Source organism: Acomys minous, assembly GCF_964271855.1.
Source record: "Acomys minous genome assembly, chromosome: 11".
NCBI classification, from domain to species: domain Eukaryota; kingdom Metazoa; phylum Chordata; class Mammalia; order Rodentia; family Muridae; genus Acomys; species Acomys minous.
In genome coordinates this window covers 74,857,054-74,874,604 of record NC_140492.1, presented here as the reverse complement: position 1 = coordinate 74,874,604, position 17,551 = coordinate 74,857,054, and the positions used below count along the sequence as shown (strand labels likewise).

The 17,551-nt window shown below is 45.3% G+C and overlaps 1 protein-coding gene across 1 annotated transcript in view; it reads left to right on the top strand.

The window, feature by feature from the left end:
- Positions 1 to 2,172: 2,172 nt before the first annotated feature.
- The window catches only part of PKP2 (plakophilin 2), a 60,352-nt gene continuing 44,973 nt past the window's right edge, over positions 2,173 to 17,551 (top strand). The window contains exons 1-3 of the mRNA XM_084802290.1: positions 2,173 to 2,479; positions 12,331 to 12,443; positions 13,161 to 13,717. Of these exons, the coding sequence (XP_084658416.1) occupies positions 2,263 to 2,479; positions 12,331 to 12,443; positions 13,161 to 13,717 (887 nt within the window). The 5' untranslated portion in view covers positions 2,173 to 2,262. The remainder of the gene's footprint in view (positions 2,480 to 12,330; positions 12,444 to 13,160; positions 13,718 to 17,551) is intronic.

The window sequence follows — 17,551 nt, the reverse complement described above, 5'->3', positions numbered from 1 at the left end:
GATGCTCATGCATTTGTGCTTGTAAAAGAGTAACATTTAAGATGGTGATCTAGGAGAGAGACTTGAAGAAAGTCAGAAAATCCAGAATAAACTTCTAAGGACCTTTGAACTTTTTTGTTTTTGTTTGGGTTTGGTTTTCTTGAGACAGGGTTTCTCTGTATAGCCTCGGCTGTCCTAGACTCACTTCGTAGACCAGGCTGGCCTCGAACTCACAGAACATCTGCGTGCCTCTGCCTCCCAGAGTGCTGATATCACAGGTGTGTGCCACCATGCCTGGCTTCGTTGAACACTTCCTATGTAGGACTCTTTGGTTAGTGATCACAGCAACACCATTTGTAGGCTCATTTGTTCCCATTTATAGACAAGAGAAATTGAGGTGTGAGAATACATAGAACAGGCTGGAGAGGTGGCTCAGAGGTCAAGAGCACCGCCTGCTCTTCCAGAGGTCCTGAGTTCAATTCCCAGCAACCACACGGTGGCTCACAAGCATCAGCCATCAATAATGAGATCTGGTGCCCTGTTCCGGCCTCCAGGTATAAAACTTTCATATACATTAAATAAATAAATAAATAAAACCTTAAAAAAAAAGAATACATAGAACACTGCTTATGGCCCACTGCTTGCAAAGGATATGCTAACATTGGATGTATATCCTCTTTTACCTGTAAGCTATATTTCTAATTGCCTTTCTCTCATCAAACCATATGACTCCCAATAACAAGATAGACTCGTTTATTGGAACCTACATAATAGTATAATCAATTACAACAGCACTGTAAAAAAAATAATTTGATAGGAAACAGGAAAGTGAAGTTATACTTCCTAAGATAAGTGAGAGAAATTCCTTGCCGGTCCCCTGCTGAAGAGGGCCCAGTGGAACCTTCCAGATAGGTCACAGTTCTCTGGGCGAAGAAGCCAGGGAATGTGCCCCCTGGCGCTGTACGAGTAGGTGCTCTTAAAGCTCTTAAAGCAACAGACTGAGACTTTCAGAAGGAGCTAGGAGAGGGGAGAGGATTTGCTTAAAAGAGGCCGCAATGAGATTTGCTGTTGTATTGTAACCTTCATCATAACCTTCAATGTCATCCTAGTTTTCAGTAAAACGTCAGCATCACAAACACTTGTACATTCCCACCTGGCTGGGCAAGCCAAGTTTTCAGGAATAATATACCTAAAGACTGGCCATACTGCTTCCAAGACCTGCTGTTCACTTCCAGAACCTTCCGCATGGTCTTTGACCATGTGGCCTGTTGAGAAAGGGATGACTGGTTCCTAATTTCCTCTTCACTCCGTTGATGCGCAGGTAAAACAGGAAGCCACATAGCTGTACACTAATTGTATGGTCAGGAACCCGGGGAAGAAAGGGGCTCTGTTCTCCAGACGCTCCAACGAAGGTACAAACCCAACCAACCAGAGGAAAGATCTCAGTTGATGCCAAGCACAGATGTTTTTCTTTTCTTCTCACAAATCTAAATAACCAGCATGTGAAGAGTGGCGTTGGTGGTTAACTTTAAGGTCAAGGACCTTTTCTGTCGTGCTTAGCTCTTCCACTCTCAGCACTCACCTGCATTTGAAGCATAATTAATAGCACGCTTATTGCTCCCGTTGGAGAAGGTTTAAAGTGAGCGGCCCCTTCCATGGGTTCCCCTACAAAGAGCTTGTCATCAAGAGGGCTTACTCAACATTAGATGGGCTATTAAAAAGCATATTAAAAGTCATCTCTTCTCTTATTGGAGTTTCTCTGTGTGGGCATGTTCTTTAAGAAGGAAGTGGGTGGACAAGCGCGCACTGGGTACAATTTGTGTATTTGCAAGAGCAAGCAAAGGCTTTTGCTGAGGGAGAACATATGTTTCTGGGACTCCATCTGCGCGAAAAAGCAGGTCGTCCTGAAGTTGTACTCAGGATAAAAAAGGTTTTTTTTCCCCTTTCCCGTACATCTTTCATCGTCTATGAACATTTGGAACAGTGTAAGTGAACCTAATTAACTAAACGTGCTACTCACCACACGAGAAGTTCCCAGCTGCACCTGTCCTAAGGGCAGCTCCTCCCACAATCCATCGCGGGCGCTGTGTACGTGGGGCCTCGGAGGACGTGCTCGCCCCGGGGGCCGGAGTGCGCCTGCTTTGCCGGAGCCACGCCTCTGTCCCCTTGCGGGCCTGGGTCCCTGTGGGGCGGGGCGGGGCGGGGCGGGGCGGGGCGGGTCCTCACGCCTCTGCGGCTCCAGCCGGCCGGTCCTAGCAGACCCTTCCTGGTCACCGCGCGGACATGATGGCTGTCCCGGCCGAATGTGGCTACATCCGGACCGTGCTGGGCCAGCAGCTCCTGGGACACCTGGACAGTTCCAGCCTGGCCCTGCCCTCCGAGGCCAGGCTGAGGCTGGCGGGCAGCGGCGGCCGCGGCGACTCGGCGGCCCGGAGCCAGCGGATCCAGGAGCAGGTGCAGCAGACTCTGGCTCGCCGGGGCAGGAGCTCTGCGGTCAGCGGTGAGTGGAGCCCCACCCGGCGCGCGCGGCTCCGGGCTCTCGGTGGTGCAGACCCTTGTCCGCCCGCCCGCTCGCCCACCTGTTGCTCACCTTCCCTTTCAGGACCAGCAGCGCCTCCTCTCTGGCCGCTTTCTCCGCAGAAAACGCTCTATATTCTTAACCTTCGGTTCAGGTCTACAGTTCCACAATTGTCTGTAGAAATAAATTCAGTCGGTTTCACCCTTCGCCGCCCGCTCCGGGTCCAAACCCTCGGGTTCTAAAACCATTTTGAAATTGTATGCAGACTTCTGGTTGTGCGTGATTGTTCTTCTGTAAGAACGCGCTTTTGACTTTTATTTAGATGTTCTAGAGTTCTCGGTGCTCATAAATATTTTTTTAGAAAGAAAACTTGAAAGCCCTGCGGCTCCTACATCCTTTAACTTGAGGTAGGGTTGCCTCGCCCAGGTACTTAGGCGCGCTCCACTCAGTATCTGCAGTTAGTGTTAGGTCTGCGCAGGAGCAAATTGGGCAAGTTGGCTTTGGCTTGGGAGCAGCCTCAACACCCAGCGGAGGATAAGGAGGAAGGAGACTTTGGCCGGGCCAAAGGTAGCCCCGCCTGCCCACCTCACACCTACACACCACACCCGCACCACAACAGACGCGTGGGTGGAACTGCTCTCCGACTAGTTGACAGAAGAAATGTGGTTGATCAGAAAAATCAGCACAAGCTCTGGCAAATGTGGTTACCATTAGGAATAATAATGCTTACGTGCCAGCCTGTGGGTTTCAAACAGCAGACTCTGGGAGGCTGTATTCATTTTAGTTTGTCTAAAGGTTAAGACAGTTGATGTTTGCATATTTGAAAAGTAAAGAGACGTTTAATGATTGTAAGCTCGTGTAACTGAAAGCCCGTAATTTTTCCTAATTAGGCTATATGGTTTGCACTTTATATTATCTTTGCAAAGTGAACTAGGGTGTGTGTGTGTGTGTGTCTTTTTTCTTTCTCTTTTTTGCTTTTTATATATATTGAGATACGGTCTCAAACTTCCTGCTTCTGTCCCCCGTGTGCTGGGATTACAGACATGAGCCACGTGGGTTTTCTGGAAATCCAAGCTTAGAGATAAGGAAACTAAGCAAATAAATAACACTCCGATTCCAGGTAGATATTGGCAAAGCTGGTATTTAAACGTCAAAATCTGGACTTTAAAACTGATCGTTAGTTAATGGCATCAAGTGTTTTTGAGTACTACTAACACAAAATGAGATTACTCGGGTACCAGGCTTCCCTGTGACAAGTAAACCTGAGGAAGTTCTGAGAGGATGGCAAGGTTTACACAAGCAAGAACTGCCTGAGTCCCTGGGCAGAAGAACCAAAAATCAGGGTTAGGAGTCTGCCCAACATCCCTAGGATGGCTGGGGTGAGTCTTTGGTTAGTACTGCCCTTGCTCCCTGCACTCTGGGTTTCCTCATGCCCAGCACTAACCTGGAACTAAAGCTGTCTCCTCTATTTAGGGAAGACGGTACGTATGACAGACTCTTTCGTATCCTCCAAGAGCAGCTAGCCAAGAAGAACAAGCAGATAGCAACTAGTAAACTAATGGAGGGGAGCAGTGTGGGCAGAAGGAATGGGGTGCTTTGCTAAGCATCTGTCATATGGCAGACTGTCTTCTCCGGTCGTACACATTTTCATTTCATTATAACCTTACATGGGATTGGAAAGGCAGATGAGACAGACAAGGTGATCTTTTCAAGTGGGAGGTATGTGTCTATCAACAGTTGTAGGATGTTTGGTCCAAAGGTCACAAAGTTGGTCTCTCCTCTCAAAAAAGTGACACAGGAGCTGTCTGGTGAATTCAGCCGCTGCTATTGAATGCATTCATTTTCTCAGGCCATTGTTCTTGCGCTGAATTAGATACACCCTTGGCGTGCTTTCTAACAAGAAGGGTAAACCCAAAGAAAAGCCACAAGTAGCCAGAGAACAGCGAGGGTGTTGCAGAGTGTCTGAGTGTTAAGGTCTTCCAGCTGAAGATGAATTTGAAGATCCCTTTGGAGGAACTGATACCAGTCCCCCCAGACACACACTGAAAATGGGATTTTTAAAGCTCAAAAATTCATTAGGATTGTGTATGGGAGGTAGTTGGAGATGCGTTGTTCTAGGAGAGATGAGCACTGATATTCTGTAGTAGCCAAGTTGTCATGGTAGAACAGAGGCACAGCTTCTGCCCAATCAAAGGCCTCTTCCAATGAAGGGGTAAAGCCCCTGAGCTAAGTTTTGATTCCAGCAGAGCTCTCTGGCAGCCCATGCAGCAGTGCAGCTTAGGCTCAGGGACGGTAGCAGGCCCTGCCCTGGGAGGAAGTCACTTCAAGGAACCAGCATCCATGTGCCGTGGAGCAGGGACACAGGTCTGGTGTTTCATTAAAGAACTTTGAAAGGGTTCGGGTCTCTGGGTAGTTGTATTGCTTTCATATTTTCCTTATAGTAGTGTCCCGCCTCTAATGCAGAAACACAAGCCTTGGCTGGAGCAGTGCTGATCTGGAAAGAGTGACCCTGCTGTTACTGCTCTTAGCTCCAGTGCCCTGGAGAAATCTGGATTGCTGACATACCAGAAAGAATGAGGCAGCAGACGGTCCTGCTGAAAGAGCTGAGATAAACGCAGCTGATGATCGGTAGTTAATGCCTTGTAAGGCTCTGACACTCACTGGAAACCACTCACTGACTTTTGGCATCATTTTAAACTGCTGAATATTTTAAAGTCAGTTTTATCTCATAGGTGGGGTTAGGTTCAGAGCTGTGTGGCTGTATTATAAAATACGCATATATTGTATCAAATTTTAAAATATCCCTATAAAAGTCAGAATGAAACGTTTAAGATTGGCAGAAAAAGAAATTTATTATACTGCAAATACTATTTTACTTATTCCACTGTCATTCTCACTCTAAAGTACCTAAATAGGAAGAAACCTGTGTTTTAAATTGTGGGATGTAACGTTTATAACACACTGCGAACAGTATTCCAATCGATTTCACAAGGCCTTTGAAACTCTATGGTAAAAGCTTCAGCCATGCTGTTTACTTACATGATTTCCTGGTGACGCTATTTGAATATTGGAGATTAGAGCAGATTCTGGAGAAAGGAACACAAATTCATTTCTGGGCTTCAAACAGTGCAGTTAACAAGAGCCCAGTGTGGTGGCTCATGCTTGTAATCCTAGGAGACTGAGGCAGGAGGATTGTTGTGAGTTCAAGGCAAGCCTAGGCTATAGAATAAAACCCCATTCCTAAAACAAAGGCAGTTAACAGATCCTGTTACAAAGAGAAACTATTTCATAACTGTCATATATAGTTGCCAATAATAAACTTACCCTTTCAGAGAAGTAAAATAAAAGCTTTTAATGGTTTTTTTAAACTAGACTAGAAATTCAATTTTAATGAAAAACCAATGGTAAACTGTCTGAAGATAAAATAGCATAAAGCTTTATGCTTTAAGAATCCTTTGTAGAGGGTATTACGTAAATGAGTCATGAGAGAGGATTAGTCAGTTAGTAGGTAGAAGGAAACAGGAGGGAGGGGACAAGCCAGTGGCAGGGTCATGCTGTAATGAGTGTGAAGTGGTGGTCACACACCTCAGGGTGTAGTGACTTCCATGCTAGCTTTGTAGAGCCCATAGGACACTTTCCATTCACTACCAGCAGATTTGGCACAGTAAATGTTTTTTATGTGAGGGTTTTCTGTCCTTACAAACTTCTGGTTATACTCTGTACCCCTAAACTGGGAGAGACATATCCTCTGTGGGTAAAATGCAGAGTTGGAGAGTGGCGAGGATGCTCCCGAGTCAGTGGAGCTGTCAGAAAGCACAGAGCAGAAGTTACCACAAGGAAAGGCGTGGCTGCTGCCAGGGTCGCCAGTGCAGGCGTGCTGTAGTCATGGGAACAGAAGGCCACTCACTAGAACTGACTATTCTAGCTATTTCTGGCACTTTCGGTACTTATCTTAAAGTATCCTTTTGAATACCGACTTTAAAACTTTCTTGTGGATTAAAACAAGCCTTGTTTTATTTTACCTTCATCAATATTCTTATTGGTTAGTAGGAAGTATGTGACGCAAACGCCGGAACTGACTGTGTGACCTACGATGACAATGTTTGGTTCTGACCCAGACGACCTTTGTGTCAGAGTAACCCCTTCCCTTCAATTAAGAATAAACAGTATAAGCTGGATGTGGTGGCCCACACCTGTAATCCCAGCACTCGGGAGGCAGAGGCAGGCGGATCGCTGTGAGTTCGAGGCCAGCCTGGTCTACAAAGTGACTCTAGGACAGCCAAGGCTACACAGAGAGACCTTGTCTCGAAAAACCAAAAAAGAGTAAACAATGTATATGGTCCCTTTATAATAGAAGAGTGGTTCTCAACCTGTGCTTTTGGAGATTGCATGTCAGATATCCTGCATATCAGATATTTGTGTTATGATTCACAACAATAGCAAAATTATAGCTATGAAGTAGCAACAAAATGATTTTATGATTGGGGTCATCACAACAGGGGGAACTTTATTCAAGGGTCACTGCAGTAGGAAGGCTGAGAAAAACTGTAATAGAAATGTAAAATATCTATTGTGTGCCTTTTATATACTGGATATGGGGTTTGAATGTATAAATTTAAGTGTTTAAAAATCAGATTGGCAGCTTAGCAGGCTTAAATAAAAGTATTTAGGAATAGTCTGTAGCATTAAGAAACACTCTACACCATTACTATCAAGGAGGGCACGTACTTATTGAAATATAGCTTTAAGAATAATAATGTTAGTTGACCCGAGCAATAATAACCAAATTCTATAATTTCATTATTTCCAGAACTTCAAAGAGAATACATTGCACATTAGCTTACTGATTATTTCCTTGAGTCCTAAATCTCACGTGTGTACAGTAAATGATATTGCCACGTCACCTTACTGAATCCTGTGAGATTTAAAACTTTTGAAAACTTTTTATTTATTTGCTTTATGCTTATGGGTATTTTTTCCTGCATGAAGATGTGCATCACGTGCATGCAGTGCCCACAGAGGCCAGAAGGACGCATCAGATTTGCTAAGCCTGGAGTTAAGGAACTACCATGTGCTTCTGGGTAATCAAACTTGGGTCCTCTGGAAGAACAGCCTGTGCTTTTAACCATTAGGCCATCTGTCCCTTCAGCCCCAAATCGCCATTTTTAAAAAAAATTGAATGATAGAAGCAAATGAATGTTTTAATTAATTTTTAAAGATTTATTTATTATGTATACAGTGTTCTGCCTGCATGTAATACCTATGCACGGGAGGGGCACCAGATCTCATTATAGATGATTGTGAGCCACCATGTGGTTGCTGGGAATTGAACTCAGGACCTTCAGAAGAGCAGCCAGTGCTCTTAACTGCTGAGCCATCGCTCCAGCCCAAATGTTTTTCTTGATAGGTAAAACGAATTCATCACAGAGTAGCAAAAGACCACAGGTACATGTATGTACAAGTCATACAGATAAGAAAATAATAAATTATATATTATCCAAATATAAAATCAACCCTGACAAAATGTCTTTTTTTTTTTCTGATCACTCAGTAAGAGTTATTTACATTTTGTAGAAAGGGCTTTCCCCTGTTCACCATGTACCCAGAAACACGGAGGAGGAGTGATGTCTGAGTACCTGCCAGCCACCTCAGTCAAGGACATACATGACTCCTGACCTCACACCTTGGCCTCACTGTGGCGACACATAGCGTACATGCCAACCTTGAAGATCATGTGTGGACTCACTTTGTGTAGGTAGTAGGCTGCTTTGGATGTCTGTGTGGAGTAGCTAATGAACGCTGAACTTGTCAAGTGCTGCCGCAGGGCTGGTGGAGGATTGTAGTGTGAGAAATGATTCTTTAAGTCAAGAAGGAAAAGTCCATTGTGAGAGAAGAACTTCTTACTGCTCTAATCTCACCTCACTGTATTTTCCACCCGCGACTAAGTGAAAAATCTATATTCTCTTTGGTTGTTTCTTTAATGCCTTTGGGTTCCGGCTGCTATCTGCAGCGTTGGATCTGTTTCCCTCATGACATTCCACGCTCTCTGTGATGTGCTGCCTGCAACTTCTCACACTGCATTCCTGTCAGCACCACCCTGGTCCTCAGCAAACACCCCTTCCAGCTCCCTCCTGCCCTTTCTCTTTGTCTGATTAACTCAGTTCAGTTGTGTGGCTTTGGAGGTGGCCTTCCCCAATTCCTCTCTTCCACCAGATATTAGAAATGGATATTTTGAGTGCTAGCTAAGGAAATTGATAATCGTGAACCATAGAAGGTTTCAGCAAAACAGATCCATAAAAAGTCACCTTTAGTGTGGAAATGCATTGGGCGTATGAGGAATACGTAAAGAAGGAAGAGTGGCTGTGCTTAGTAAGGAAAGAAGCTGGCCCTATCCAGTGAAAAGCTGAGAGAGCGTGGCTTCACAGTCCTTATTATTATTTTTTTAAAAATCCTATTGAAGAATTGTACTCGTTTGTTTCTTGACCTGAAAGTTTCGGTGGACTCCTGCCATTTCACACAGGCTGGCCTCCGGCCCATGCAATCATGTCGGTGCCCTTCCATCTCTCTGTGGAGTCTTAAGGAAAATACAGCCATAATGATCAGGCAGCTCAGACCCCAAATGGATCCTCATAGCCATGATTCCAAAGAGCACCAGACAAAACTACTACGGATGGCAGTGATGGCATTGGGCAGCAAGCAAATAACTTATTGTTGATTTTAGTCCTTTGTTTGAAGATAAAATTAATCTACTGTAGTGTTTGTCATTTATGTTTGAGTATTGTTTTGCGGCAGTCTCATATCCTGTTTTGTCTATCTTGGAGTTACTGGTTCAAAAGCTCCTCCTATCTCAGCCTCCCTAGTAGCAGGGAGCATGTTTTACCATACCCAGCTCTGAATTACTTTGTAAACCAAACTAAACCAAACAAACAAGCAGGCAAACAAACCCAGGAAATCTGGAGTGGCCCCCACAGGCTCACGTTTGAATGCTTAGCCCCTAGCTGTTGCCAGTGTGTTGGGGAAGGATTAGGAGGCTTGCCCTATTGGGGGAGGCATGTCACTGCGGGTGGGCTTTGAGGTCTCAAACTCCCCCACCAGGCCAGTCACCCACCCGCTTTCTCTCTGCCGCTATCATATGGATATGGTGTGTACACTCATGGCTGCTGTTCCAGTGCCATGTCTGCCTGCTGCCTTCACTGTCCCTCCCGCCTTGATGATCATGGACTCTCACCCTCTGAAACTGTAACGCTCCAATTAAATGTGTTTTCCTATAGGCTGTCTTGGACATGGTGTCTATCTCTTTGTAAGGATAGAACAGTAACTAAAACATCTGCTTCCTTATCCATCTGCTAGTTAGTAAATATTTGCCTGTCACAGCTCTGTAGGGAGTTTCTGTTTCTTTGGAGACAGGAGGAATATAAGCTTTCCCAGTTATACCTCCCCCAGACCTTTAAGGCTCAAAGCCTCTTGGTTACCCTCTATCTGTACTGCTGGTCTCTGATCCTAGGCCAGCAGGACCTTCGTACCTGCCTTCTGGTGGTCGGCAATGTGGAGTGGGGAGTGGGGGGAAAACATGAGTGCAGAGCTGAAGATAGATTAGTTAGCCTAGGCAGGAGCCATATCCTTGGGAGCTGAAGATAGATTAGTTAGCCTAGGCAGGAGCCACGCCCTTGGGAGCTGAAGATAGATTAGTTAGCCTTGAGAGAGCCCTTAAGACCTCCTAACTTGAAGAAATGCCTTTCTCTTGTTCTCAGTCCGGATTCCAGGCATTCTGTTCTGGAAGCTGAAAATTGAGGGGCCAGTGTGTCAGCAGTAAGGAGACTGGGCCAGCTCCACATACGGTCTCTCTCAGCAGCCCACAAAGTTCCCTTAATTGTTTAGGGACCTGGACACAAGGCAAACCAGTATTTTATTTGTGGCTTGAATTAAAAAAAAAAAAGCATTTCTGGCACAGCAGGTATGAAATAAAGTTAGACTTTTTTTTTTTAAAGCATTTTGACATTGGTCTGAGAATTAGAGTTAAGAGAGAAAGCATGGAGCCGGGTGTGGTGGCGCACGCCTGTAATCCCAGCACTAGGCAGGCAGAGGCAGGCGGATCGCTGTGAGTTGGAGAGAGACCTTGTAACAAAAAACAAAAAACAAAAAACAAAAAAAAAAAAAAAGAGAAAGCAAGGTGCCTACATGACAGTAAGGTAGGCCTAAGAGCGTGAAGATTGGAAGTGAGACACACCCCAGGGTGTCCTCAGGGGGCAGTCGTGGTGGTTTCGGTGGCTCTCCGGAGTTACAGTCTCACAAAGCTGCGAAGAAGCCTTTTAGCTGCTCCCCCTTTTTGTAGCAGATGTAAGTGGGGTGGCTCCAGCCAGCAGGGCTGCACACGAGGGTTAGCCAGTGGAGTCGCTGGTGAGGTCGCAGGGAAGTAGCTGTAAAGTGACAGCTGGGAAGGGAGAAAGGCTTTCACCATTGCTGGTCGTTTGGGGATTCTTCCTTCTTTGCTGACTTTCTGCCTGAGAAGCTCCTCTTCCTGTCCTCCTGTCTTGCCTCAGCAAGACCCTTTCCAGGCCTCGTGGAAAACGCAGGCTTCCTAGAATCAGGATTTTCACTGTCTTGAAAGCAACAGTTACAAGCCTACAGACACCCCCCTGCCCCCTCCGGAACCAGAGGCGGCCGCTTGGCATCAGGAAATAGGCACGCACACATTATATTCAAATGCATTCGAACTGTTCAGCTCTCTGCTAACAACCTTCCTTATTCCTCCAAGGAATGTGTGAATATCTTATTAGTCTCTTGAAGTTGTAACATTCAAACACTTCGTTAGGAAGTATGTTCATCATTTCTATGGCATAGAAAGAGACAGCCGCGCCCTGCCTCAGCGGCCCTCTTGAGGCTCTGACATCTTAGGATAGTTGAGTGTCTGTCTTCCTCGAGTGTGTAAAAAAAAAAAAAAAAGTGCCATGTAAAAAGAATAAAAAATAGAAAACGACATTGCTTGGGTTTTAGAAGTCCTTTTCTTCCTTTAAGAAATTAGAGAGCAGATGGCAAAGAAAGGCTAAGGAGGCAGGAGAGGGACACAGCACTGTCTTCTTTCCAACATTCTTCAGAAATGAGTAATCCGAGACATGTGAGACCTGCTCATCTTTCCCCTGAAGTGTTTGTGGAGTAGGTGGCTACGTCCTGACCTCCCAGGCACAGGCGGTGTAGAAGAAAGGTGAATTTCCTCACCACCTAACGATGCTGACACCGGGCCTGGCTTCAGATTGGTTGGTGTTCCCTGCACAGCACTGACCTCACCGCCCTGTTTACACAGGTTCCCTTACCCAGCAGCACTTGTGCCTGTGCCTTCTGGACAGCCCCCCCCCAAAAAAAATCCCTGAGCTCCTGCCCTGGGAACAGAGCCTACCTCTGACCTGAGAAACTTACTTCTTTACAGTGGAACCAAGTCCCTGGCTCAATCAGCAACTCGTAGAACTTGTCGGCATTGCAACAGTGCTGGATTTTCACAAAACCCTCTCACCTATGTTGGCTATGTATTTTCCATGGATTTATAGTTTTGTTTTGTTTGGGGTTTTTGATTGGTTGTTTGTTTGGGTTTTGTAGTTTGCTTAGTTTACTCAGGCTGTCCCCAACTCAGAAAGAGAGAGATTTGAGGCCTTCCGGATTACAGGCAAGCACCTCCTGGCACCTGGGAACACCCAGTAAATGTCTCGATAACCTTTCATCATTTGTCATTTCCAAATGACAGCTTTCAACCAGCATTTTAAAACACATGGCATGCATTCGATAATTGTTGACTGCAACATTTGTATTCTAAATTATTTTAATGTTTTTTTTAATTTCAGGGAATCTTCACCGAACCAGCAGTGTTCCTGAGTATGTGTACAAACTGCACTTGGTTGAGACTGACTTTGTTGGAAGGCAGTCCCCTGTCACTAGGGACTATGACACGCACAAGGTCAGAGGACATAACACTGTCATCAGATTATCAGGACAATTTCAGACTTCGGGGGGAAGAGGGGGCTTGTGTGTGTTTGTCTCAAGTGGTGTCATTTCCCAGTTTTCGAGAAAATTTGTGTGAACATTATGGAAAACTGGGACTTCAAGGTTTAAAGGTTTAAACAGTATTAAATCCTAATACACATAAATGTGACTCAGGGCAACTGGAAAATACTGACTTCTGTCTTTTTTTTTTTTTTTTCTAATTGTGTCCCTCTTTTTTTTTTCTCATTAATTTATTTAACCACTTTACACAGTGATTGCAGCCCCTCCCTCCTTTCTCCCACTCTCCCCATCTTCTTCTCAGAGAAGGGGAGGCCCCCAGGGGGCACCAGCCCACCCTGGCACCTCAGGTCACAGCAGGACTAAGCACGTCATCTCCCACTGAGGCCAGACAAAGCAGCCCAGCAGGGAGTAAGGGATCCAAAGGCAGGCAACAGAGACATCCCTACTCCCATTGTTAGGGGACCACATGGTGACCAAGCTGCACATCTGCAGAGGACCTGCGTCCAGTCTGTGTTTGCTCTGTGAGCCCCATGGACCCATGTTAGTTTTTACTCTGTTGGTCTTCTTGTGGTGTCCTCTCCCCGTTCCTTATTCAAAGAAATTGACACGTTAGATTGTAATCCCAAACTCAGTCATTATGCATCATTTAAGTGTTATTTCTGTCATACAGGCTGGCATGACTGCCACTTACGGAAGTCGCTGGGGGAGAGGAACAGCACAGTACAGTTCCCAGAAGTCGGTGGAGGAGAGAACCTGGAGGCAGCCCCTGAGGAGACTTGAGATCTCCCCAGATAGCAGCCCGGAGAGGGCTCGCTACGCACAGGGTGAATACCAGTTTGCCTGGCGGAGCCATGTGGTACCTGGTGGGCGCCTCACCTTGCCACGCTATGCACGCTCAGAGATCCTGAGCCTTCACCCGGCCGGCACAGCACGCAGACCACCCGGGTGTGGGTCACTTAGCGATGCTGTCTTTGACGGTGGTCCACCCAACCCCGCGATGCCCCCCCACCCTCCTGGCACCAGCCACAGCGCGGGCAGCCTGCTGGAAGAGACCGTGAGGGTGAGCCAGGCTCGTCAAAGCAGAACCGCCCGCTCCTCCTGGCCTCGAAGCTCACTCCGCAGCGTCCTGCGGGACCCGGGGGTGATGCTTCCCACCGCGAGCCAGGCAGCTGTGGGCAGCGGGACCGCACGTGAGGACAGGAGCGCCTTCACTGATGGCCAACTGGGGTGAGCCTCCTGAAGCTGCCTCGCAGTTTTGTGTTGTGTCCATGCATTAATTTACCTGTTACTCCTAGGCTTTTAGCTTTTTGCTTATGTCCGATTCATCCTTGTATCCTCAGCACCCTAAGAGAAACAGGTCCACACTAGACACTGTAAAATGTTATCGTGAAAGGAACGAAGGAGTGAAAGAAAGCAACGATGCAATAACTACTTTTTTGCTATCTGGGTCCTTTTGCTGCTTAAATTCTACAACCACTAGTCATAGTTGTATCCGAATATTGTTTTAACGGACAGTATACTTTTAATAGAATGTTTAATTCTATTTCAAAGAATAATCCCTTCTGCAGGTTTCTCAAATTCTGGAGACTAGGAATTAACTCTTTCCTTTGATTTCTGAAGGGAAAGTTGTGCTTCCCCTGGCAAGGAGAGGAAAATGGAGGCGTTCCTCTAACAAGAAACGATGGCAGCTGCCTTCCCACAGTTCAGAGCTGTGGCTGCTGCCAGAGACCCTGGTCACACGCCTGCACATGGAGTCACCTCTGGCCAGACCGTTTCCAGACTCTGCCTCTTTATGCCCACCAAGCGTTTTTTCATATATGTGTGGAGGAGGAAACACTCATCATCTGCCCCAAACAGACTAACGGAAAAGGGTTTTTTAATAATCACCAAGTGAGGGGCTGGGGAAATGGCTCAGTGGTTCAGTTCCCAGCACCCACATGGCAGTCACAACTGTCTGCACCTCCAGCTCCAGGAGATCTGACACCCTCACACAGATGTACATGCAAGCAAAACACAAATGCACATAAAATAAATAATTTTTAAAAGATTGCCAAGTGAAAAATTCTGCATGGATTTTTCTCTTCATGGTCTTTCTATTCTTCTTAGAGATGAATAATTCAGCAAAGGAGTCTTAAGTGCTTCCAATGTGCCCCACATGGCTGTAAAGCCCCATAGAGAGGAAAACCCAATGACCTGGATAAAGGTCTGGGAGAGGAGCAGGGAAAAGAAGCAGGGTGCGTTGTAAGAATGGCTGTGCCAAATTATTCAGAGAGCCGGTACACTCTGCCATCAGATAAGGGAGACCAGGGATCACCAGGCAAGATGTGACTCTCTCCATCGTGTTTATTATAATTATCATTTTAATAGTAGAAAATCATATATCCTCATTTTAACATAAAAACAAGAATTGTTTGAAAGGAAAGTAAGCCCCAAAGGGCCCTGTGTTTATAGAGCCTTTTAACCCAAGAGTGTAGCTGTGTATTTAGCAAGAGGCAGAGGCTTTGAGGAGGTGCAGAGAGCCATGGAGCAGAGACCAGGACAGTCTTCAGAAAGCTAAGTTTAGTGGTTTAATTGAATGGGTCTCTGTCGGCCTAATCCATAGTCTCTGTTGATGACAATAGCCTCCTCTGAGCAAGGAGCATGTCTTTCTCCTGGGACATTTTGTGGCCTGATTTAAGTAAAACAGGAAGGGTCAAGACTGCTTTCTTATCTGCTGTTTCCAAGTACCTCTCAGCCCGACAGTGATGACTTCAAGGAGTTTTTGTTTGTTTCTTTGTTTAATTTTTGGACTTTATAATTTTCCAATTGGAAAAACTTGCAGATATACTTCAATTTCTTAATAATTTATGAAGAACAGTGAGCTGTCCTGTAGTGGAACGCCACCCACACGGTCACCGCCGCTGAAGTTTGTTCACATTGAGCATGCCATGCAGGCCGACCCAGCACCGCCTACCCCATACAGACCTCTTGTTCTCACCCAGACCTCTCTGTCTCTTACGGCGTCCCAGCTGAAGGCTTACTTTATCGTCTCAGCTTAGACCTGCAGTGTCTGTCTCTAACCTTTCCACACATGGGAAGGAGGCATGTTTCCACAGCAGCACTCACCATACTTTGTGTAGTTGGGTAGTTTTCATTTCTAACGCTTACAGGAGCCTGATGACTTCAGAGGTGTAACCATACGCTTATGTCAGGACATAAAGACCGGGGCAGATGTGTGGCAGGAGTGTAAGGTAGGCATTCCACACACAGAAAATTGCTAGGGTTTTTTTTCTTTTTTGTGCCGTGGTTCTTTCTATAATACTCTTGATTCTGACCAATAGCATTTTCTGTTCTTCCTGTTGTATTTGTTATTTTTATTTATTAAATTCCTTATTTTGTATGTGTGTGTGGTGTATGTGTCTGTGTGGTGTGTGTATCTGTGTGGTGTATGTGTCTGTGTGGTGTGTGTGTCTGTGTAGTGTGTGTGTGTATTTATATGTAATTGTGTGTCTGTGTGTGGTGTTTGTGTATATAATTGTGTGTGTGGTGTGAATGTATGTGTGTATATGTATGTGTATATAATTGTCTGTATGTGTGACGTGTATGTGGTATGTGTGTGCACGTATTTGTGTGTGTATATGTATTATGTGCGTGTGTATGTGTGTGTGTGTGTGTGTGTGTGTGTGTGTGTGTGTGTTGTAAGGAGGCACACTACTACCAAGCTCTCACCTCAGCTGATCTACACTGAGAGTCATAACTGAGGTTGTTGGAAAGGCTCACCTTCCGAGTTCTAGTTTAGAAAACAGGAGCCAGGAAACAGCTGTTCTTTCTGGCCTCTCACCTGTCTCCCCACCTCCATCTGTCAAGTTGCACTTGTGTAGGCTTCAAGAAGTGTTATCTTAGCTGGGTGTGGTGGTGCACACCTTTAATCCCAGTACTCAGGAGGCAGCGGCAAGTGGATCTCTGTGAGTTCAAGGCCAGCCTGGTCTACAGAGTGAGTTCCAGGACAGCCAAGCCTATGTAGAGATACCCTGTCTCGAAAACCAATAACAACAAAAGTGTTATTTGTAGCCCATGTGCCTTCTCTTTTTAACCAATTATAATGGTATCCGGAAGTATGTTTTCAAATGTGAGATTATTATATAGTTCTTAGCATAAAGGCCAGCAGTGTTCTGCTTTTCTTTAAATACTTTTATGCCCATGACACGTCTTTCAGCTCAATGTAAACAGTAGCTAAAACTTCATATTTTGAGATGGCATATTCTGAAATTCTGTGTATGAAAATGTATTACAGAAGATATGTTACATTGCTTCTTAGGCCCTCCACTGTTCCACATCCGCCACCACACAGGGACACCACTCACAGGGCCCCCCCATACACTCACTGCACACGTGCTTACAGTCACTGGTTGTTTTGACAGAAGATCTCCACACCGAACCTGTTAGCAGGTATCAGAGAACAGCTTCCCAATATGTCTTTGGTGCTTGTATTACTTGGATGAATTTATGTAATCATGTCTGTATCTACTGTCTAGACCTAGTCACCTTCCCAGCAGAAATAAAAAAGGAAAGTGTTGCTCTGTGAATGAGTTGGGGGTTATCATTTCACGAGTAATGGCCTCTGTAAAGGAGCCTCTCTGTACCAACTACCTATGACTCTGTCATCCCTGGAAAGAATGAAGGATAAACTGTCCCCTAAGCATGAGATGAACTCCACTACAGTGGTAGGGCCGAGGGTGACAGAATCGGGCTACGTGTCCACAGAGGCATTTAAGCCACCAGCATGGCATATTTGACCAAATTGGCTGCTGTTGTATGTTTCAGGTGAAATAGCAGATTCTGAGCAACTCTGAGAAAAGTCTAAAATGATTATTTTATTTGTTTTCTTTTTTTAGGGAAGATGTTTCTATTATAGTTGTGAAATTCCCAGAGCAGTGATGATTTTTAGTTTCTATGAACACATTTTCTTTATATTTAAATGATTATGTTGGGTGTTTTTAGGTGATGTTTTATATAATTATAATAGTATACTCATTTATCTTAGAGAGTCGCATTTCTTTCTTTTTCTTTTTTTTTTTCTTT